The sequence below is a fragment of the Grus americana genome, chromosome 2 (genome assembly GCF_028858705.1).
Source record: "Grus americana isolate bGruAme1 chromosome 2, bGruAme1.mat, whole genome shotgun sequence".
Lineage (NCBI taxonomy): Eukaryota > Metazoa > Chordata > Aves > Gruiformes > Gruidae > Grus > Grus americana.
Genome location: NC_072853.1, coordinates 97,480,033 through 97,504,043, shown reverse-complemented (window position 1 = coordinate 97,504,043; position 24,011 = coordinate 97,480,033). Strand labels below are relative to the sequence as shown.

General features: G+C 39.5%; 1 protein-coding gene across 8 annotated transcripts; it reads left to right on the top strand.

Annotated features, from left to right (window-relative positions):
- The first annotated feature begins 1,288 nt into the window (after positions 1-1,288).
- TBC1D7 (TBC1 domain family member 7) lies at positions 1,289-22,979 on the top strand. Of its 8 annotated transcripts, XM_054818217.1 has the most exons (10): positions 1,376-1,399; positions 2,723-2,964; positions 3,718-3,922; positions 4,381-4,501; positions 5,259-5,339; positions 8,999-9,186; positions 10,780-10,917; positions 12,690-12,835; positions 20,982-21,111; positions 21,945-22,979. In XM_054818217.1, the coding sequence occupies exons 4-10, from the start codon at positions 4,390-4,392 to the stop codon at positions 22,029-22,031; spliced, it is 882 nt and encodes a 293-aa protein (XP_054674192.1). In that variant the 5' UTR covers positions 1,376-1,399; positions 2,723-2,964; positions 3,718-3,922; positions 4,381-4,389; the 3' UTR covers positions 22,032-22,979. The 8 variants fall into 8 exon arrangements, with proteins under 8 accessions (XP_054674194.1, XP_054674189.1, XP_054674191.1 ...); XM_054818219.1 differs by lacking the exon at positions 2,723-2,964 and having other exon boundaries at positions 1,289-1,399; positions 8,999-9,117; XM_054818214.1 differs by lacking the exon at positions 2,723-2,964 and having other exon boundaries at positions 1,289-1,399.
- Positions 22,980-24,011: the final 1,032 nt, after the last annotated feature.

Here is a 24,011-nt window from a genome sequence, read left to right as displayed (position 1 = left end):
ATAACTGCTTAAAATATTTCTGTATCTGCTGTACAATAAATTAGTGCTAAAATAAATTGTGCTAACTTCAGCCTTTTTAGAGCACCACAATACCTCTGTAATACGTCTTGGCAAGGCCAAAACCTCATAACTAAAAATGATAGAAATTTGATTGAATTTCAGTAGCTGTTTTCTGAACCTTCTAATACTGGTTAGCCCCCAACAGCACCAAACAGATCTCACCCAGAGACAAGTGCCATCTATCGATAAAAGATGTATTGGAGGTGAAGAAGCCACAAATTACAAAAATTGGCACCAGCCTGCCACCTGCTGCTACACAGAATTACTTCAAGCAACATGTTTGCTAGGCCTTGCACTACCTCAGCAGAAACACTCCTGTATGAACTGGGTTCCTCAAAAGCCTGTCCACTCTGCAACAGCTTGCTTTCCCCCTGCCATTTCAAAAGTGTTGGATAAGATTAAAATAATGGGATGTTCTGCGCGTTTGAAAATACGCCGCTTAACCTAGGAAGCTGTCTCGGTGGGTTCTCATATCTGGAAATCTTGGTATCGCTATATCAGGTGTTTGATGGTCTTGTTCAAGTTTCTATTCCTGGAAAGGGACTGAAAACTCAGCTCCTATTAAAAGCAGCTGCCTGGTCCTTGCAATCGTACAGTTAAAGGCTGGCAAGATCTCAAAGATCTGAATAAAAACATCACCAACAGCTACAAAAAAACCCGCCAAAACACCCAAGTAAAAACACACTCTAAGTTGGATGTCCCGTGGTTTTGGCAGCACAGGTGATTTTTGAGTGTTGACATCCAACAGTGACATCTAGGTCCTTCGTCTGTTTTGAGGGGTGGGTTTTAGCATCAAGTACTTTGCTCACATGTGCTGGAGTAAATCTTGGTTTTGGAAAACGTAACTCCATACTGGGCACAGCCTGGTCTGTCAGAACACCCAGACCTCCGGTGCCACTTTGAGCCAGGCGTATGAGAGATGCCATTGTTTTCCTCTGCACATTCGGCCCTTGCCGCACCCGAAGCTGCCCCATGAAACACGGGGAGGAGCTGAGGGGCAGCCGGCTTGATCTAACGCGTGGAGGGGAGAACAACCCAGGCGTGGGAGACGCCGGGGAAGCCTGAGAGGCAACAACACTGGCCACAGCAATCCAGCCCCCTCTGAAGGGCAGCCGCCTGCCCCGGCCGTTGAGCACGTGGCCCCACCGCTGGGCGGCAGCCCCACCCCCCGGCAGAGCCAGGGCCGCCGAGCGCTCCGCCCCCCGCGCCGCCGCCGCCGTGGCTGGACGGGGCCTGCGCATGCGCCCGAGCCCGCGCCGCGCTCCGCCCCCGCGCTCCGCCCCCGCGCCGCGCTCCGCCCCCGCCGTAGGGTCGCGTCCGCGGGCTGTGCCCGCCTGCTGTAGGTGCTGGGGGGCCGTGGTGGGTCCCGATGCTCGCGGGGGGGGTGGGGGTGTCTGTCACCGGCCCCGCTCTCATCCCCTTTCCCGAGCTCGTCTCCAGTTCTTCGCGGTCGCTTTAGCTCCCGGCGCGGCTCTGCCCCGGGGTGGCGGGTGACACGGCCCCGCGCCTCTCCGCCGCTGGGCCTCCGCAAGCCCTCAGCCCATCCCGCCGCCCTGGCCGCCCCTCGCGGGGGCTCCGATGGAGGCCCTCTGCTCCCGAGCGTGTGTGTACGGGAGGAAGGGTGTGAGGGGGTGCCCTTTCCGTGCCCGGCCTTGCCCACCGGAGGCGGATACGTGTGTGTGGGGAGAGGGGTGGCCGTCAACTTGCGGTTTGATTTTCGGGGGGGGGGTGGTGGTGGTAAATGATCCTGTGCCCCAAAGTATCCGTGTTTTCCTGTGGAAATGTAACGAAGAGCTGGTATTGCAGCCCCGAATACCGAGTATTGCAGCCCCAAAGCCCGGAACGGTGGCGAGGCCGTGCCGTGCCAGCGGTGCTGCTCGGCCTGCGGAGGCTGCGCCCAAAGCTTAGCTCAGTCCGTGCAAGGGAGGGCCTTCTCTAAACGGGCTTGGAAGGCTGTTGGCATCCTCTCTGGCTCTATACTATTTATATTTCATTGTTGGTGTTAAAATTGCCAGGTCTGAAATTCAATAATATGATGAAAAGTGATAAAAATGCCTTTTTAAGGCCAAAAATGTGTTAATCTCTGAAGACGGGATGCGTTAATTAACTGTACTCTTTTATACAGGATACTTCCAATGAGCTGGCTAGGGATTTCTTTTCCCCGTTCCTTTTTCCAGTTTATCCACAATACATGTAAAGATTGGAATGTTGATTGTTTGCCTAACATGAAAATATATATCCTAAATCTGGAGAGAGGGAGGAAATTGTGTTCCTCCTTTTTTCCACTGGGTAAATCAAATGTACTGCTGGTATAGTGATAGTTTAACATTATTAAAATAGCATTCCTTTCTTATAGATCATGCTGTTATTTTTCAAATTTTTGTTTCTGTTCTGTGACTCTCCTGTCAGCTTTCCACAAGTGTATGGGCTAAATGTTTTCAAAATAGCACATATTAAATTCAGATTTTTAAAAAAATTCAAATATTTGAAATGTAGTTGGTTGTAGCATCCTGAGTCTGCTTTTTGGACATAGCTGCAATGTAAGTAGTAAACACTGATAACTGGACCCTTAAATGCACAATACATTAATATCACAGTCACTTTGGTAAGGATAGCATACAACTAGAATGTCTTGCAAGTAACATAAATATGTTTTCTCCAGTTTTGAGACAGTTGACTGAGCTCAGAAAGCATTAATTCTGTACTGCGTCCAGCTCTGGGCGCCCCAGTACAGGAGAGACATTGAGCTGTTGGAGCGAGTCCAGAGGAGGGCCATGAAGCTGAAGCACCTCTCCTGTGAGGACAGGCTGAGAGAGCTGGGGTTGTTCAGCCTGGAGAAAAGAAGGCTCTGGGGAGATCTAATTGCAGCTTACCAGTACCTGAAGGGGGCCTATGGGAAAGATGGTGAGGGACTGTTTATCAGGGAGTGCAGTGACAGGACAAGGGGTAATGGGTTCAAGCTGAAGGAGGGTCGATTTAGATTAGATGTTAGAAAGAAATTCTTTACTGTTAGAGTGGTGAGGCACTGGAACAGGTTGCCCAGAGAGGTTGTGGATGCCCCCTCCCTGGAAGTGTTTAAGACCAGGTTGGATGAGGCTTTGGGCAACGTGGTCTAGTGGAGGGTGTCCCTGCCCACAGCAGGGGGTTTGGAACTAGATGATCTTTGAGGTCCCTTCCAACCCAAACCATTCTATGATTCTGTGATTCTATGAATTCAGTACTTTGCTGCTTTATGCTTTTCTGACTAATCTTGGCCCTCATCCTACAAAGGGCTAAAAATGGACTTAATTTGAAATGCAAATAGGCCTAGTAAATGTACAAATTTAAATATGTACATTCTTTGCAAAATTGTGGCCTTTGTTTATATCTGCACTTACTTTGCTCCTGATGTGTGCTTCAGTTCAGGAAGGAAAAGAATTTAACTAGAAAAGCTTTCACCCATTGCTCCTCACTCAAAATAAATAATTTTTTCTCCATATTTTGCTGCTGTCACTGGGCTTAAAAGTGAAGATTATTTTTAGTCCTTTGCATTACAAAACAGAACTTTCTCATATCTGCAAAAGAGATACGGTATTTAGAAGGTTGAACTGATTTGAAATGTCAGTTACATTTGTTATGAAACACAGAATACTCACTGCAATTTACCATTATTTCCAGTATAGGGTTGAGACATGTATGTCTTTTTGGTACTGGAATGACAAGCTCAAGAGTGAGGCTGTTACAGCACCTGATAACAACCTGAACTTTTAATTCAAATCTGCAACTTGAGAACAAACCTACCTACCTAGCCTTACTCTTTCCTGTCACCCCTGTCCTACTTGGGCCAACATTGGCTTGCTCCTGCTGCTGGTTACCTTGTCTGGTGAGTATGAAACCTGATGATTTTACTTACCTGGGTAACAGTTGTACTTGATTAGGGTTTCTGTAGCCAAAATTTTGTCAGACTTTTAACTGTATTTTTTATATTTGTTTTGAAATACATGATATCACATAAAAGACTAAGTGTCTCTCCAGCATTTTTTTTTTTAAATCTTTTGAAAAGTAGTGTAATTTGCTACAGGAATAAAAAACCCCTTAATAATCCCTGTGTTTCATTTGGAAATTGGATGTCTTTAGACCTTGTTTAGATTCAGTTACTTTTATGGTCATCTATGTTTGTATATAATGAAAAAAATCTTGGAATTTTCATATTTTGTAAAGTTTAGTAATACTATAGAGACATAGACAGTCAACTTTTATCAGAGTGCAAAAGTACTTGACCTTAACACAATAGGAATGTATTTGTGAAAGTCTAAAGCGGAAATACTGTTTCTCCAAAAGGAATCAATCATGGCTGATGACTCTCAGAGAAACTTTCGCTCAGTGTATTATGAAAAAGTGGGATTTCGTGGAGTTGAAGAAAAGAAGTCACTGGAAATTCTGTTAAAAGATGACCGGTTGGGCAAGTTGATTTCACTGTTTCCTCTATTACTTTGGTGATTGGGGATTGGGAATAATAGAAGGTGTGTAGCTACTGTGCTTATTACTGATTTAAGTTTTGCATCTTTTACCACTAATTTCTCAGTTATTATTAGCAGTCCTTTAAGTTTTGGAGATTTGAAAATCTGATTTTTAAAAACTATCAAAGATTTGTCTCCTTGCTTGTTTCTTTTTTTCTTCCATCATTCTGTGTGCCCAAGAAACTAAAAGTTTTTAAATTAAAACAATTTTCATCTGAAAATGTATTGTATCTTGATGTTAATTCCATTTAACCTCAAAACAATGAAGATTTGGTTATTGCTGTTGGTCCCTCAGGAGTGTCACATCTCCAGCAGAACAGACAGATAAATGTTCCTTTAGCAAAGCCCTTAATTGTTTTGACACAATTGTTTTTGACAAAAAAAAAATCCATTTTTTTTGGATTTACAAAATGTCTATAAAAATAGTACAGTTTCTTCCTGGTGAAACCTAGGGTAGCTATAGTTTTATTGTAAATCAAGCCAGCATCTGTATTTTTCAGAAGAAATACTGTTGCAGGTTATAGGACACATTCTGTTCTCAATTGAAGCAGTGAAAACGTTTGTTGCTAAGATATGATGAAAGCGGGGATTTCAATCTGCACTAAGGATTTGTCATACTTAGGTAGATCAGAGACTCAAAACTATTGATAATTATATTTAAACTTATCTTAATTTTCCCTTCTCTTTGTTTCTCTACAGATATTGAGAAGCTTTGCACATTTAGTCAAAGATTTCCTCTCCCATCCATGTATCGTATACTGGTGTGGAAGGTGCTTTTAGGTATGAAACATAACATCTGCAATCCTCTGTAGAAATGAGTATGTAGGGAAGGCGTATAGGTTTTTTTCTTTTTTTCTTTAGAGAGTTAATGACATGGATTATTCTATATTACTTTGCGCACTGATACATGTTTAGCCTATGTTTGTATCCACCTAGGATGCACAATGGCAATTATAAAGCAATATTCCACGCATAGTGTTTGAGAACTTTTGCTGAAGTGTACCTAGAAGAGTGTATTTCTATATTTCACTTTGTAACACTATCCAAGTAAATTTATAAAATGGATTCGAAAGGTGGATTATAATAAGTAGGTCACCAATACCTGATAAGATATTCAGTTCTGTTCCTAAAATAACAGAAAATTAAGTTGAAGTAAAGCTGTGATTAAACTTAAAAAAAAATGGGCAAGGTATGGAATGCATGTTTATTCTAAAGAGAAGCTTTTGAGTCGTAGAAAATCTTGGTTTCTTTTGGTTTTGCTTCTGGCTATAAATGGTATTTGCTATTGAAGAAGTTATGAGGCCAGACACAAATTATGGTAACCCTAGAAACCATAAAAAAACACAAATAAATTGTGTTTTCCTTGAAGTGCATTAGTCAGATGACTAACTAAAGAGTACTAATGACTTTGCAGTAACTGGTCAAGTGCTTTGGGTTTACTAGATGTGAGGTCGTGTTACTTGGAGACATGAGGCGTTGTGAAGGGACTAGGGGTTCTGAGTCTAACAAGGTCTCTGGAGAGTTTCCGTTAGGGTTGCTGTGTGTAAAGAAACACTGCCAGATTGAGTGTGAAGGTACGTTGTCTGACTGAATCTCTGGAAGAGAAATGTGACTTACCATACTGTAGGTGGTGGAGCATTGTGCCACTTTTGAAAAGCTCGAGTGTGGCTCCCGTGCCGAGCCTTGTGTTACCGGGGCTGTGCTGGCAGCAGGGGTGCTGATATCTGAAATGTTTCCTCAGAGAGAGGCCAGCAGCGTCAGTCTGCACGTTGGCTTGGAAGCTGCTGCCTTTTGCTGTCTGCGAGCTATCCTACTTCTTCTTTGTCCTTTGGCTCTCCAGAATATGGGATGCAGATCCCATATCTCTCTCTTACATGAAGATTTTGGCATGTGATTCAGAGTCAGGAAGATTGGTGACTCCTACATCAGGCTGAGTATTTAAAAAAAATTCTCTGTTTTAGGATGATTGTTTATCTTAGGCTGTGCCATCATCTTGAACAATGTTCAAGTAAATGTCATCTGTTTCCCTTCTTGGTCTCCATGTTCCACTACGGTATCTGGAGTTTGAAATAATGTATCAGAAAGTTGTAGCTGAGTTTTAAACAATCTTTTAATTTTTTTTCTTCTTTCTCCCCCCTCCAGTTTTCTACAGTTTAAAAAGCATGGCTTCATACTCCTGATTATTTGGATTTGTAAGCCTTTTTTTTGGGGAGAGGTAGTAAATGAACAGTGTGTGGAAGGTACAAGATCTAATTATAGAACTTGAAGTTCTTGGCGTGGATCATTGAACTAGCAGAGTAATACTACTTGATAAAAGCATTCACTAATTTTAGGATGAAAAAGATTCTTGTACCCTGTGCCCTAGTGAAGTAGTCAGCATCCTTTAAAATATTAGTAGTGGGAAATATAGTGTAGGATGTTTGGACAAGTGACTTAGTACAAGATTCTTCAGCCATAATTGTAATAGCAAAATACAGTCTGTTGGCAAACTTGTAGCTCACTGCAGAGCCAGTGGTATATGTTTGACTGTTTTAGATAAGATGATTTGTGAGTCATATGATAACACAAAACACTTTCTGAGTTGACTGTATGGAAAATTACATGGATTTTTTTTTAAAGGACTTTGTATTTTAAACCCAAAGTGTTTTATTTCAAGTATGCATACAGTCATTCTATATGCTCCTTGGGTGAACAGAGGTACAGTATGCTGAATCTCAACGTTAGCACTCATTAGAAAAGCTGGTATTTGGAATGGAAATGCAAAATATCTCTCCCTAAATGACTGGAACAGCAGCCCAGTCCATTTCTGGTGGGAGGTGTTACATCTCCTGTAAATAATGCTAATAGTTTAACAAAAGGGATTCTATCCTGTCAGCAAAATTATCTCAGACACATACCAAGGCTTGATGCTGTCCTAGTTTACATGGTATGTCAGTGATGTGTCTGTTAACTTCCTGTTTGAGTGTGACTCATGATGGTTTCTAGACATCCCTGTGTTGTTTAAGCTTCTTTTCTGTCTGCCTAAGGTAGTCTTCTGTATTTGAGGAAAGCAGTTGGCAGTATGTACACAGAAAGTCACAATGTTGACTCTGTTTTTGCATAACATGAAAAATGTCTTGCTCTGTCCTGGCTTTTGAAATGCAGACAGGTTTGCAGTTAGAAAAGTTAATTTTCTGTCTGTTGTGCTTGTTACTAAAACTCAGCCATTTCATGGTTTAACAGTTGGCAGGATTTTTTTTTCTTTCAATGAGAGATAAAAGCAGCAGGTAGTCTGTTTCAGAACTGAATTTTGAGGAATACTTTGTTCTCACAGGTTTCTACAACAGGAAAAATTCTGCTCCACTAGTGATATGAAAGTTGTAATTTTTTTTGCTTTGGTATATGCAAGATCTTATTTCTGTTAAAGCCTTGACAGTTTCGTTGTGAACATCAGTGCATGGCAAGATTGAGTCTTGAGTGAGGGGAAGGATTGAGTGAAATGTTGAGCATCTCTTCTGGAGATTGTAAACAGTTTAATTTTCTCTGCCTTTCTACTTAGATACTTTTTTCCCTTTTTTTATTTTTCCTCCTAGGAAACTAGAAAAAATATTTGTGTTGTGCTAAGAAAGTAAAAAACATTAAATTGCAAAGTGTTTGGGTGGTATTCTTAAGTTTTAATCTGTAACTGATTGAACCTATGTGATTGATTTTGCTTCTGAATGTTGTTTTAGAGAGGATTAATCTCTGTGATACAGTGAGTAAAGAATTTTCCAGCAGAGATCTAACAGTAAATTAAATAATACTGGAATGTACAGAATCTTTGCATTAGTTAATTGCATGTATATATTCTCTGGTCATCTCAAAGTGTAGAATTGGAGAACTTGAACAGCTAATGTATATAAAAATAATTCTGTATCCACTTTGTTTTCAAAATAAATGGAAGCTGGGCATAAATACTCAACTAGTACTATATTAAAAACTACATGTAGATATAAACAAGTAATAAATAAGATGCACACTTTAAAAATAAAGGTTGTTGGAGAGGGAGAGTAAACCATTTAAATTTTTTTCATCTATCCCAACAATGACATTTCTTATCAGCACACCCATGTGGCATACAAAAGAGTTAGCATTCATTTGCTGAAAACCCTGTAGAACTTGAGAAACAATAGTCTAAGGGTAGATTTTTGCTTATGTTCAGTTAACATATTAAATTTGTTTTTATAAATCTAATGCTAACGTGCTTCGTTGGTCCATTGACCTCCAATTTTTTAGAATTTTCTCTCTGTATTCTTTGACCAAGTTTATAAACAAACTGTAGTGACAGATCCTACATTTCTGTAGGCTAGAGTTGTAGTAGGGATTGAATTTAGACAGATCTCTTGAAAAGGGAGTTTGAGTGCTCTGTTTTTTCTCTTTACAGTTGCTTATCTTTTTCTTTTTTCCCCCCCCCCTCCAAGGAATTATTCCTCCTCACCATGAATCTCATGCTTTGGTGATGAAGTACCGGAAGGAGCAGTACTGGGATATACACCGTGCTCTTCGTGTAATTCGTTTTATCAATGATTCTACCCCACAGGTAGATGTTTTCCTCCGCATACATCAACTGGAATCAGGAAAATTGCCTCGAAACTTGGCTTTTCCATTGGTCAGTTGTCATTTTAACAGTCTTTTAAATACAGTCTTTTTTTGAACTTCAAACTATAAACCTGTGAGAAACTGAGCTGCAAGTAGCCCCACAACTGCATGTAGATAGACAAAGGTGAATGGAAAACAGAGAAAGTGCTTTTCTCTTTTCCCCCCATAAGTACTTATGTAAGATTTTAGGCCTTAAAATCTCTTTTGTGTATATTTTGCCTGCTAGGCTTCAAGCCTTTTGTACTCTAGTACACTTTAGTTTCTTTATAGCACTGAAATCAAAATGACATAATTTCATTTGAGCTCATAGATCCTTAAATGTCCTGGAATGAGGATAATTCAGAGCCAGTACAAGCAGCGATTTATTGCAAATTACATCATATTTTTAAATTATTTGTTTTTAAATCTGGACTTTAATGTGCTGACCTCCTTTTTCTGTTAGTCTGAACCAATCCAGGCTTCTGTCAGGTAATGCATGTACTCTGTAGTTTACAGTGTGCTCACATGTGGGTCAACGGGTCTATGTTCTGATAATAAGCCTACAGTGTGATGATAAAACACAGTGTGTGGGTGTTACATGTAAGCCTGAAAGAGCTTATATGAAAGAGGAGGTGACGAAAGGAACCATGGGACTTTCTGAAGTGGATTTTATCCTGTATTTAATATTGATCTATGTTCACTCTAGCCCAGCTTATTTGGTTAATTTTCATCTGTAGTAACAAAATTTGGTATAAGAACTTAAAAAAAGTTAAATTTTTTTTTAAAAAGTTAAACATAAAGTTAATGTGGAAAATCCAGTAATATTTTGGACTCTTGTTGGAGAAGGGAGAGTATTTTTGTCTCATTATCATTGCCTAGGAATGTGGCCATCCTACTCTGCAAGTTTCCTATAGAGAAATTTCCTTGATCTTGACATGTGACACAGTGGGTTGAAGATTCATCCCTTCTGGAGCAATATCACTTTCTAAGCAAGGCATGCTGATACTTCTGTTAGGATAGTATATCCTCTGGGGAAAAGAAGATGGCGTGCCCATCGCATGTTTCTGGTCATGTTTTGTGGGGAATAAGATGCTCATCACCTGGAAAATATATTTATTTGTCTGTAGGAAGATGCTTATCACAAACCAAATTAGGTAGGCATACAGCTCATGGCTGCATTATTTTTTTCAGTAACTGTAACATCCATGACAAAGGCGTTTGAGGGGCCTTTTTGGCCCTTAGCAAGAAATAGGATGAAAAATTCTGCTGCTGTGCAGTATAAAAATGTGGGGCATAGAAGTAGGAATATTGCTACCTTGTTAGGATATAATATTATCTCATTTGAGAATATTTGAGAACTTTAAATTAGAGTTGTTCCAAACTCCTGTTGCATGTTTTGGTTTTAAAAGCAAGACAAGCCTTATTCTGCTTGTATTGTATCTGTCACCATAATGCAGCTGCTGTCCAATGTTTTATTTATGAATGTCAGAACAGCTCTTTGTGTATGTTGATTCGAGTTTATTTTCCCAAATGGCAAGGAAAGGGAATATAAGAATAATTTAAATCAGATAGATAGTCTAATACTTCTGTGTAGTTAGTTCACTTTTTGGGCTTTGTTTTCCAGGAACCTGAAGATGAAGTGTTTCTTGCTATTGCTAAAGCAATGGAGGAAATGGTGGAGGATCCTATAGAATGCTATTGGCTTGTCAGTTGCTTTGTGAATCAGCTAAATGGCAAGCACAAAGATTCATTACAGCAACTGGTAAGGAAAAAATACTTTTGCGTGTGTGTGTGTGAGGAGAGCTCAGAATGAGAGAGGAGGAATTCATAAAAAGCAGGTATGCTGAGCGCTTTGGAAGTCACCATGTATGGAGACAACTGGAGTGTCAGAGGTGACATCCTTGGATTCTGTTCCACCAACCGTTCTGAGAAAATGAGGGGAGTGCTTTTTGCCTTGCGATTGTGTTGTCCCCTAGGACACTTTGTCTAACATAACATTAGAAATTGATTTTGTTTGCTATACTGTAGTTTTCAATTACATCTTATTTTCTTTTTAGGTTAGCTAATGCTTACATTGTCTCTAGTTGAATTCTTTTTCTCACAAATTGGTCACTTAAGAATTTTCTTTATTTTAAACAATTAAATATGTCACAAAGTTAAGAACATCTTGATGTATGTCTGCTACTTTTTAGGCTGCATCTCTGGCATCCATATGCTGCTCATTGGATGATAGACAAAGTGCAATTGTTTTGCTTTATAAATGGAGCAGGGTACTACATCTTCAGAAAAACAGGATGTTGCAAGTTAAATTATAATAAAAAGTGGAATAGAGTTCTTTTGGCACTAATCTTTTAAATGCTCGCATATTAATTTTGAATGTCTTACTGGTTTATAAAATTAAAATTTGATTGTAAAGAAAATGCATACTTACAGAAATTTGCTTCATTATACAAAAGCTTTTGTAATTCTTCAAATAGTCTGAACAGGTAAGAAACCTTTTAGTTAACAATATCCACTCAGATGAAAGTATCTGAGTGCCTGTGCACTAGCAATCACTGAATGAAAATTCATTGCAGAAAATTACGCATATCCTTTGTTACTCTTTTGGAACTAAGAAATACTTTTTAAACTTTCCTCCTATTGCTGGAAACGCTACATTAAATTATACCAATTTCTGTAATTCCTTTCGAGGGACAGAGGAGAAATTTTAAAGAACTTATGTGCTCTCACTGCATAGGGCGTGCCAGGTGTCTCCCTTCCTAAGTTTTTGTTTTAATATAAAAATTGTACCAAGACTCTGGATTTTAGAATGTGGACAAAGGAAGAGGCTTTTTTTTCTCCTTTGACAGCTGAAGTCATTAGACACTTACGTAATTATGACAAAAAACATAAAGGCACTCCTGAATTTATGAAAATGTGGATTGTGTTACATTAGAATTTAAACAAAAGGAGAATTATCTACATTTTAAGCTCTATCTTACGCTGTTCTGTTGGCTTTTCTAAATACTTTGGATTTTTAAACAAGAAATCAATGTCCAGCTTTTAATATATTGTACAGGGATTTACTCTCAGAATTGATTTTCTGGGTTTTGCTGCATTGTGTGTAGATTTTTATTTTTTTTTTGATGTGTGCTAAGGTGATTAGATTTGAGGTGAATGATACTCAATTTTACTTGTGAAGGTTGCAGTAATTAGTGTAGGTTTAATCTCTGCATTGCCTTAAGCTCTCAAACACCCCCTTGCATTAGGGAATGCTGTATATATTGTAGGTTCTGCTAGTGGTCAGCAATTTAAGGCACCTGGGGTTGTTTGTTTAGTAAAGTACATAATTAGCTAATTGCAAAAACCAGCAACACTTGTATTTTGGAACATGATGTTTTAGTTAAAATAATGCAAGTTCATTATTTTAACATTATCATATGATAATTGATTTTTATATTTTTTTTTTTAAGACACTTCTTGTCTTACAGCATGCGTTAGCTATGGAGGGTACTCTGATGTGAGTTAGCTAAAATTTTCCAATTCCTTTCTCAGCCAAAAATTCTGGAGCAGTATTTGAACATTGAAGATAACAGACTCCTGATGCATCTGAAAGCATGTGCTGCAATGAGCAAACTCCCTTACGATCTTTGGTTTAAAAAGTGTTTTGCAGGCTGTTTACCTGAGTCCAGTTTACAGAGGCAAGTTTTCTTTTATCTTTCTGTTTGTAATTACATAGTAATTTTAGCTTTTTCTCATCACTAGCAGACAAAAAACTTTCTTTGCTTTATTTGTAAGATTATGGAGTTAACTTTATTGTTGACTTGGAAATGATAAAATTGGATTCGATTCCCTTTGTTACTGATGCAAGATAATCTCTGTGTGATCATTTCTCGCACTGAAATTACAAAGGGATGGAGTTAAATATAGCAGCTGATTCCATTAGACATTTAATGCCTCCTAGGATTTTAAACTCCATATTCCCTCTTAGCGATAGGTAGCTAAATGGTAGTCAGTTTTCAGGCTTTTAAACCAAAATACTTGCTTAGGGAGTGATTATAATACTGTATTATCATTAGATGAAAAAGATTTTGGGAATGTGTACTGGTTTTGGCTGGGATAGAGTTACTTTTCTTCATAGTAGCTGGTGTGGGGCTGTGGTTTGGGTTTGTGCTGAAAACAGTGTTGGTAACACAGGGATGTTTTTGTTACTGCTGAGCAGTGCTCACACAGAGCCAAGGCCTGTGCTGCTCTTCAGACTGCCCCAGCAGCAAGGAGGTTGGAGGTGCACAAAAAGTTGTAAGGGGAGACAGTTGGGACAGCTGACCCCAGCTGACCAAAAGGATATTCCATACCATATGATGTCATGCTGAGCAATAAAACTGGAGTGGAGGTTGGCAGGGGGGCCGCTACTCGGGGACTAGCTGGGCATCGGTCAGTTGGTGGTGAGCAGTTGTTTTCATTTGCAGCACTTTGTCTTTCTTGGGTTTTATTTTCCTATCTGTTATTTTTTTCCTCTTTTCCTTACAATTTTTAATTTTTTTTTTTTTCATTATTAAACTGTTTTTATCTCAACCCACGAGTTTCTTTCTCACTTTTACCCTTCTAATTCTTTCCCTGTTCCACTGAGGGGGGAGTGAGTCAGCAGCTGTGTGGTGCCTAGTTGCTGGCTAGGGTTAAACCATGACAGAATGTTTATTTTAAAAAGTACTAGGGCAGGTTGAGTATTATAAAGTTAATGAAATAGTGCATTATATCAGAATTCTACAGTTATAGGTTGTCCAGCTTTTAAAAGAGGGAATTCTTTTACTGTGAGGGTGGTGAGGCACTGGAACAGCTTGCCCAGAGAGGTTGTGGATGCCCCCTCCCTGGAAGTGTTCAAGGCCAGGTTGGATGGGGCTTTGGGCAACGTGGTCTAGTGGAGGGTGTCCCTGCCCTGCAGGGGGGTTGGAACTACATGACCTTTAAAGGTCTCTTCCAACCCAAACCATTCTGTGATTCTGTGATAAATCCTTGTGCATGGCACTTCAGTGAAGGGCCTTTGGAAGTGAAGCTTGTATGGTTTTTCTGGTTCTGCCTGAGAACTCTTGGAAAGTGGAAAATTCAAGCTAGATGTAGTGAAGTGTATCCTTTCTGCATTAACAAGAGTTGCTAATAGCTGAGCAGGAGGTGGCACAAAGAAAACAATGGTTTAATTTTCAGCTACCTGAAAACTTTGAGAAGTAACAGAGTTCAAGGGAAGTTTTACTCCAGCACCTCCAGGACTTCAGTGGCTACTATAGGAACCTAGCGTGGAAACAGAGTGCTTTGTAAAATGCTCTGTACAAAATGCTTTACGGTGCTGAAGTTGGTTGTAGTCCGAACAGTGAATGCAATCTTGCTTGTTTATCTGGTACTTCACGTGCCATAAAGGAAAGGAGGAAACTGCTGTTCTAGGGAACAAGCTATAAGATTAGAAATTATGCTCTCTAGTCTTGTTGTACCATGGTCTTTGAGGTTCTGTATGTTTTACTGTTGGCAAGGAATACATCTGGGATAAAACAGTTTTTTGAACCAGAACTAAAGGATTTGGTGGTAGATCTTTAGGTGTTATGCTGTGGGCAGCATGGTAATTGTTACTTGGCAAGTTCTCCTCATCAAGCCCCCCAAAGTCTCCAAAATAGTCATCTCTGTGTAGTGGTTGTGCGTGATGTGGTGGTTAAAAGCTTTTACTACTTTTATGGCTACAGAAATTATGTAAGCATGATAAAATGTTTGTTACATCCTTAAAAGCAACTGAACAGGTATGACTTGCCTGCATCTCTATTTCACATTTGCATTTGTAGGTTACTTTCAACAGAAAATGATTGACCTTGTTTCATTGTGCTTTCTGTGTGTGAAACTCAGCGCAGTTTGTCAGTAGAAGTGACTGCGTTACCTGGGACTTGCCAGTCTCTTCAGTCCTTTTTTTTCTATAGGCTTCTGTGATCTGAAATAGCCTTTGCAAACTACTGCATTAGGAACCTCTTTGCATGTCTTTTAGGAGATAGTTTTATTTAGAGCTTGTGATTTAATTTTGCTACTGGGTCTTATGGCTGAGAACTAGAGCTGAAAGAGGACTTTGCATCTGAGCAGTTTGGAAGATTCAGTGGTGGGGTTTTTTTTTTAAATTTCTGTTGAAAATTGAGCATTTTATGGAGCTGTGTTGTCTTGATAGTATAGAAGAAAAAAAAACTAGATGAATTTTTATTTCCTCTTTCATCTTGTCAGAATCTTTAGTTTCAAACTTCTACTATTTTGAATCTGTTCATTTATATAAAATATTTTATCATTAGTGTACTATTTAGCATTCTCATACGCTGTTTTACCTTACTGAAAAAGATTATTTTGATGACCTGAAATTTTTAAATAATTTTTTTCGATGTAAAAGGTCAAAATATTGGCTTTTTGTATCGCTCTGAAGTAAAAACAAATTTCAGCGTTAGTACTTCTGATGGCACAGCAGTCCGTTTTCCCAACGGTTCTTGTGGGAACACGATAGAAGCGTACTTTTTCTTGCCAGTTTAGGTTTCTGAATTATTCAGTTGTAATCATAATGGCCTCATTTGCTAAGGAAATAACATACTTCATGGGTAGCATGTGACAGATGAACTTAATTAATGCTTGGAGATTCAGTTTGGATTAGAATCTAGAGGCCCGAATGCTTATCTGAAATGTATCCAAATGGCGGTGTTGGAACTGCCAAGAATTGAAAACAGATCTCCAATTCTCCTGTGAGTTTTACTTACTTTTTTGTCAAGTGAGAGATGATCTGAGCTCAGTCTTTTATGATTTAATTTAACTTATGATTTAGTACTGTATTTCTTAGAGAGGTTGCTTGCTTTCTATAAATTGCAGTCTTCTCTGTCAGGCAGCTGAATCTAAATTTCATGATTTTCTTTTTTTCTCTAAGGCGTACAAGATTTGTATATGCTATGCAGAAATTTTATCCAATAATGGTGAGGTGAAGTTGCATAATACCAGCTTTACTCCTGACAGGCAGTGTCGTTCAGTATAACTACTGTTTTATAGCACACTTCTAGTTACACCATAGGTAAATTTTATGCATCAGTTTTATTTAAATGGGCTTGGAAAACCTGTATAGACAGGTTTCATGTAGAACCTTTGCCTTTGAGTTTATGCAGTGTCTTTGCCCTAATACAATTGACATATTAAGTGTCAAGCTTCTTAACAAACTTCTTAAAGGTGCCACGTTGGTAAAAGAGAGGAGCAGACTGGCTGTTTCAAAGGCACTGTATCCTCAGGGCTTCTGTATCCCTCCTGGAATATCGACAGGATGCTTCCTGGAGCATGAACCAGCCTGTAGCACAGACTCGAGATGGATGGAAAGGCTTACTCGTCTCTGAAACAGGGAGAGAACTGGATCATATAACCCTTGTTTTTATACTCACCATTGCCCTATTTGCTCGATTTCTGCAACAGCGTATCTGGTCATCTGTTAAGTAAGCCCCATGCGTGGAGAGCTTTCAAATAGTGCTGTGTGGGCCCTCAGCCGGAGAGCCCTGCTGTTAGAGCATGGTGTCCCTCCCGGTTGTGGCTTCAGCTCTACGGGCAAAATGGCACTTTGGCTGCCAGTTTATTCCAGCACTGTCACCCCCCAGTGATCCAGCTAGAACAGAAGTAGCACAGCTTTGCAGATATAATTGTGAATAACCAGGCATTTTTTATGGCTTGATGTTGCCAATCACGTATCATGCCCCTGACTAATGTTGTTTGCATTCTCTGGCGAAGACTTGGCATTAGCAGGACTGTAATAGCTGATGGGATGGTGTTAGGTTATTAGCCTCTGGTAACTTGTTTGTGGCAAAGTATTTGGTAGTTCTCCTGAAATCTTGTGACTGCTTTTCAAACTGGCACTACCTTATGTATTAATATATGGCTTCTGTAGTTTTACATCTGTGATCTCCATGTCCTGCGTAAATTACATCTAGTTGTGAAAATATAAGTCATTTGTTAGTGGAAACAACAGAAATATGAAAAATGCCTTAAATTTACTACAGAGTGGGAGGGCATAAGAACGTGCATGTGGGCTACTGCTATAGAGAAACTTAAGTCAGTTTGCCTTTGTCTAAATAATTCAGCTGCTTCCCTGCTCTGGAAACAGATGGGACACAAGATCATGACATAACATCAATATGAGACATTTGTGAGCCTCATCTTGTTCCTCCATGCCCAGTTACCATTGGAGGGACACCCAGAAGTGCAGGCAGAGGAGCAGGCACTGGTTCTCTTTAAACATCTCTGGCCTGGATGACTGGAGGACCAGAACCAAGGAATAAGGTTGAACGTGCTTACCCTGCAGCCTAGGGGGAAAAGCTGTGAGAGTAATGATAATATTTCAGAAAAAGAGAGAGCAGCAATGCTGTGATGCTTTTTGTATACTACTGCACTGTAGCGGTTGAGGAACCTGAGAAACTGCCTTGAGAATGCCATGCCTTCACACACGTGCACACACAAAGTAAGTTGTATCTTGTCTACAGAAAAAGCTCAGTGGAAAGTAAATAACTTCATTTGCATAATGCTTGGGATGCTCTTTACTTCCATAGCCTTATTTTTCCTCGTGGTTGTTACTACTATTTCACTGTTCAAGAAACACATACAAGAGTGCTCCTGTGGTAAATTGAATACAGTTATATTTCACAGAGGATGATAGTCACAAAAAGCATAATGAATTTAGTGTATGCTTTCTTTTTCAGCATTTCTGAATAGGGCTATAGGCACAGTTGCATGACATTTCTGTTACAATTTTCCCATCTCTAGGAGTATCAAAAAATGGGTAAAAAGTTGTAATCTCTGACAGTATACTTGATCTTAAGTGTTTGCTGTTACTTAAAAAGTGAAAGTAGAATACTTACCTTATCAATAGAGATACAATGTATAAAGGCTGCTATATTAGAATAGAGTCATCAAAATAGGTGTTGCCTTGAAACTGGTGTGTGTCTTTTTCCATTCTGAGTAAACACTTTTCTGACACAGTTTATGTTGCTATTCCTGGCTGTACTGGTGCAGCCAAGGTGCTGACTGCTGGTCTGTTTTATTAGAGGGTCACATTCCCCTATTGCTGTCGCTGGTGGAGTTGTATTGAGAGTAACGATAGCTGGAAATGTTAAGGGGAAAAATACTGCAGCAGACACAGCTGGTTACTGCTGACATCTCATCCACTTTGCTATGCACCCTCTTCCAAAATTTGTTAGACACTGGTGATTTAGATACTGCGTCTGTTTTGCCATTGTTAAAACATTTGTTCTGGAATCAGACTAAATAATGCAGGAAAACATTAGTGTTTTCTGAGCCTGAAACGTAACCTACTGTAATGTAATTGTGGAGACTGAAGTCAGGAGACTTGGAAGCAAAGTAATGAAAGAAGGCTGGGTATTTTATATTCTGATTAGTAAGTTTGTATTCGAATAAACATGAGCTTTAATATGAACTTTAAAAATCCTTTCCTGTTTTTGAGGTCCGCTACACTCTATATTGTCATTCATAATTACAGTTCTGATGACTATAAAACACATGGGGAGCTGTTCTTTGGTTCTGAACAGATATGTTCATGAAGGAAAATGTATTAGAAGTAACAGGGGTGACCTGTACAGTGTGGAACAGAAGCAGTCTCAGTTTTCTCTAGGCTTGCTTAAATCTTCTAGACCCAACTTCAACATTGGTGTGATACTTACAGTGATCACTTGTCCTGGGATGCTTGAACCACAAAGGAAGCAGTAAGGTTTTCAGCTTGCATTATTTATTGTTCCTGCCCATATACGAATTATATCCATTTTTAATAATAGTGAGACAGGGAATTAAAACTAAATTGCAAAGGGGAAAGAAATTGACAGTGCTTTTTTTTTCCATCTGCCCATGTGCGTTTTTTGTTTGTTTCCTTCTTTTTTTAAGAATAGTCCTGAGGATTTTATATATTCTTTTCCTCATTTCTTCATTATAAGTTAAATTCTAGTCTAAATTTTTTGATGAATGGAGAGGTTGTGAAAATAGTGTCAAAAGAGTTAGGTGAATAGAAGGTTAAGAAACTGACAAAGAATTGACTTGAGTCACAATGTGAAAAATCAGCACTGTGTAACAGCAGCAACTCATTCCACATTAGGAGTTATAAAAGCTTTTCACAAAGAATCACAGAAAGGTTAAGGTTCGCAGGGGCCTTTGGAGGTCATCTGGTCCCACCAACCCCCTGCTCAAGCTGGTTGCCCAGGACCACGTCCAGACGGGTTTTGAATGTCTCCAAGGATGGAGACTCCACTGCCTCTCTGGCCAACCTGTGCCAGTGCTCAGTCACCCTCATAGTGAAAAAGTTTTTCCTGATGCTCAGCAGAGGGAACCTCTCGTGTTCCAGTTTGTGCCCATTGCCTCTGATCCTGTCACTGGGCACCACTAAAAGAGCCTGGCTCCATCCTCTTTGCACCCCCCCTTCAGGGATTTATACACATTGATGAGATCCCCCTCCAAGCCTTGCCTTCTCCAGTCTGACCAACCCCAGCTCTCTCAGCCTTTCCTCATAAGAGAGATGCTCCAGTCCCTTAATCATCTTCCTGGCTTTTTGTTGGAGATTCACTTCTTAATTCCTTCTTGTTTAAAGGTGCCATACCTACTCTTCTGTCAGCTGTCAAAGTTCTTGTTATGCCTGCATTGTGTTCTCATGGCACTGCAGGCTGAAGGGCAAGTTCTTCTGAGAGAGGTGGTCATATGAAAATTGAGTTGTCTGTGGAAGCAGCACACCCATAGACCCAAGTTTATAGATGGGCTGCAGAAGATGTTTTCCAGTTAGTGTTAACTGTATTCGGAGATGATGGAGGATAGTATGTGATCTTTGTCCCCCGTGTTTTTATTTGGAAGGAGAAACACTTTTAACAAGTGCCCTGAAGGAGCAAGAACAGTAATCCTCAGAAAGTCTTTCCGACACAGCTCTTAAAATTCAAGAACTGAAAATAATGCAAGCCCATAAAAGCTGCCGTCTGACAGATGGCTTCACACTGGTTTTGGATAATCTTTCATCCCAAGTCTATTGAGTTGGGCCTGACATAGAGCTGCTGGCCGAAGGATGATTTCAAATTGTTGCAGGCTGTTTTAGTAGGTTGAATCCCTTTTAATAATAATCGAAGTTCTGTTGCTAAAGTACTTGCAGCCTTTGGAGGCCTGCCCTTCAGATTTTGTTAAAATTGTGAGGTCCAGGTGCAGTATCATACAAGTGGTAGGAGTACTTAGGTAATTCTGAGGGAGTCTGTGGACAGGGGGATGGATTGAAAGACTTAGTAGTTGTTCCTTGTGTCTAATTTAAACATCATGGATTATATCCTGCTGATATATCGCATTTTTATCTCATACAATGACCTGGAATATTTAGCTTCTTGAGATGTAGTAGTTCAGTATTACATCCTTTTTAATTTTCAGCTGCTTGACTGTTTGAAGAGTGTCTTTATTAGGCATACTAATAAAGTTTGTTTCTTTTTTTGCACTAGAAAAAATTCTCACCTTTGCCATACACTGTAGAATAGTTGTCACAGTTCAGGCTATTAAAAAAAGATTTGCTTTTTATATTTGAGCTTGTAAACAGTTCAATTTCTAAACAAGAATGGACTGTATCAATACATTACTGCTTGCCATCACTCTGTTCTGTACAGATTTAGGAGTTAATAAAATGTCTTTTATTTACTCTGCCCTGAATAATTCAATACATTGCTGTTGTGCAGGAAAATAATCTGGAAAAAAGTGATTGTACAAAGACTGTTCTAGCAGATAAATAAGCAGATAAGCACTACAATAATGTTTAGTGATTGCTTTTCATTTTTTTTTTTGTAGAGTTTGGGACAAAGTTATTAGCGGGTCCTGCAAGATACTTGTTTTTGTTGCTGTGGAGATATTATTAACCTTTAAAATGAAGATAATAGCACTGAATACTGCAGAAAAGATCACACAGTTTTTGGAAAATGTAAGTACTCTATGGTGCTTTGCATTACCTTTTATGGTTTATAAAAGTGTGTTTCAGCCTTAAAGTCATTTGCCTGTTGCAAACATACCATAAGATACTATTACATTACTTACTGACAATAGTGTAGTGTAGTACCAAGGTGAAGAGAGAATGCGCAGGAACGAGAATAATAGTTTTTTCTATCAGGAGGTAAGGCTTTCGTAGAATGAAATGATTTTTAGGCTTTGGGGAATGTGTTATCTATGTTTGTACAGATTTGACTATTCCTTGTGATACTAAAGGGTTTTTCTGTGAAAGTAAGTGCAGGTGAGGTTAGATTAATTTTTCTGGAAGCTCCTTACAGGGTTGGTTTCTGGCACCTTTTTTGCTCCTTGCCCGAGCGTGAATCTATAGACTCAAGGGATGTTTACTGTTGACGTAAGGATGGGATCATGAACCCGACCCTGAACTTGCCTTCCATGAATGGTAACCAGCATCATAGCAGGGTTGTAGGATTGCAATGTAACCTGGGTTAGTTACATTAGATACATTTGTGGTCATGGATGGCCAGCATAAGTTCTGCCTGATGTCAGGTTAGGGATGTGTGAAGTCTGAGGTGCCTGAGTGCTCATCTTACTGTTTTGTAAATAAAAGCTTTTTGTCTAAAACCTGGAGGTAATATGGTGCACGTAGAGTGAGGGATGGTGGGATGGTAGGGCAGGGAGGTGGGATTCTAGTTTTGTTTCCTTCTTTATAAAGAGATAAAATCTGAAATGGAAATTTAAAAACTTTATTTTAAACAAAACAATCAAATAAAGTACTCTGACAACGCATCTTGCCCTGATTTTTTATAGATTCCTCAAGATAACACTGACGCCATTGTCAGCAAAGCTGTTGATCTGTGGCGCACACACTGCGGGACTCCAGCACACTCAGTCTGAGAACTTTCTTTGCTTATGACAGCTTGGGGAAGAAAAGACATTTGAAAAGACATTTTACCACTCTTTCCCCGTCATTACCTCTTCTATGTCAAGATGCTATTAAAGCAGCTAATAGCATAGTGATCAATATGTAAATATTTTTCAGTAAATACGGATGGAAGGAAGATACCTACTGGCGGTGTGATCATGTCCAGAGTGTTTCTTGGCCAGCCAGCTACAGTGTGTTCTGATTGCACAGTGTGCTCTCTGGCTTTTGGGGAAGTAAATCTAATTCTTGAAGCAAGGTAAATTTAATTTAAATTTAAATTGTAATTTAAAAATGGTTTTTGTATGCCAGCTTATAACTAGTTACTATTTGGAGGTGTTTTTAAGGTGAATTTATTAAATGTTAGTCTGCTGGAACTCTTTGGTGAACAAGCATGCCTTTTCTAGGAATGTACTCTTATTAATACTGTAAATTTTCAGGTAAATGCCTAGTAGAGGCATCACAAGTTTGAAGCAGAGGACATCACAATGACCAGGGGTGACATGCTTTTCTGAAGTGTCTTAAAATACTTTCTTTTTATCTGTCAGCCAGCTCTCAATGGCTGGAACTCCTTCTTTGTTCTTCATGGAAGATGCTCTAGAAAGGTGGATCTCACCTATCCCAGAGTGTAACTTTGGACAGATATGGAGAAAAATCAGTGGGATGAGTCAGTATAATTCAGAATTACAGGCTAGTAATAAACAATTCCTCTGTTGAATGCTTGGCTCAAAGTTGTTGTGATTTGATTCTTGTTTGATTTAGATTTCAAAATAAATTTTGTTACAGAAGTATAATTTATGATGTAAGTAAAAGTCGAGTGATTAGCCATAGATAGAGATTTGCTGGATAACTGATCTTTTTCTTGTAAAAGTGTAAAATTCTATTTCTATGTCTTGCATAGACCAGGGAATTGTATATAAAAATGCGTTGCTTAGCTGTTATTTGACTGAAATTGATGCTTAATATGCCAAGTATGCTTATCACACTTGAAAGACTGTGCTTAGCTTGCACTCAGTGTAGCGCAGAGTTGAAATGCTTTAGAAACTTTACTTCTGTTTTAAACTAGGTCAGGTTTACCTTCCAACACATCAGCTGGGGAAGCATGGAGCTCAGTTCAGGTTACACCTGACAACCTTGGTAGGTTATCTCTGCTGGATCCTGAGATGCTGCTGTTAGTGTTCCTGAAATGCCTGAGCTTACCCAAATCAGAAAAAGCTTGTTTGTGTCTGCTTTGAAAGCCATTGCTGTGTCTGCATTGTAGTGTAATCCATTTCATTCACTTCAGATAGGAGCTTGTTTTCCTAGTGTAGGCATGAGAGCTGGGTAACATGGACAGGAAAGAGCATATACGTTCTGTGAATAACAGCACTGCACTCTGTAACAAGCAGTGCACGAGTTTCTCAAATAATGGCTGTGGGTACCATCTGAGAGGTTACGCGTTTGAACGTTTTTCCCTCAGGCTGCTCAGCTTATTCACAAACCCCCCAAAGTTACAGATGCATTATTCAGGCCTTTACACTGCAGATTAGTTAGTCATTAAAAAAACAAGCACTGATGACACTGAAGGTGTTTAGCAGTTTCAGTACCGAAAGGGAATCAATAACTCATATTCTGTGAAGAGAGATGCACTGCATCAGGATTAGAAGTACCCGTTAGTGTTATTGCTTCCAGACTTGCCAGTGAGTGTTCCTCCAATCACTATTTGCCTGAAGGCTCCAAACTTTTTTTGTTTTGTTTAGTTTTTAATTTACAAAAGCCTTTCTCCATCAGTAGACAGGCCCTAGAGTTGCATGGATGAGAGATAGATATCTGCTTTCACAGAATCATAGAGTGATTGAAGTTGGCAGGGACCTCTGGGGGAGGCATCTGGTCCAACCAACCCCCTGCTCAAGCAGGGCCACCTACAGACGGTTGCCCAGGACCGTGTCCAGATGGGTTTTGAATGTCTTCAAGGT

What these genes read in the sequence shown, in the direction of transcription:
- TBC1D7 (XM_054818214.1), top strand. Translation starts at nt 4,390, where the DNA reads ATGGCTGATGACTCTCAGAGAAACTTTCGCTCAGTGTATTATGAAAAA. An exon ending in CCTGAGTCCAGTTTACAGAG is followed by an intron (nt 12,836 to 20,981) that starts GCAAGTTTTCTT and finishes TTTTTTTTGTAG; the next exon opens with AGTTTGGGACAAAGTTATTA. An exon ending in TCACACAGTTTTTGGAAAAT is followed by an intron (nt 21,112 to 21,944) that starts GTAAGTACTCTA and finishes GATTTTTTATAG; the next exon opens with ATTCCTCAAGATAACACTGA.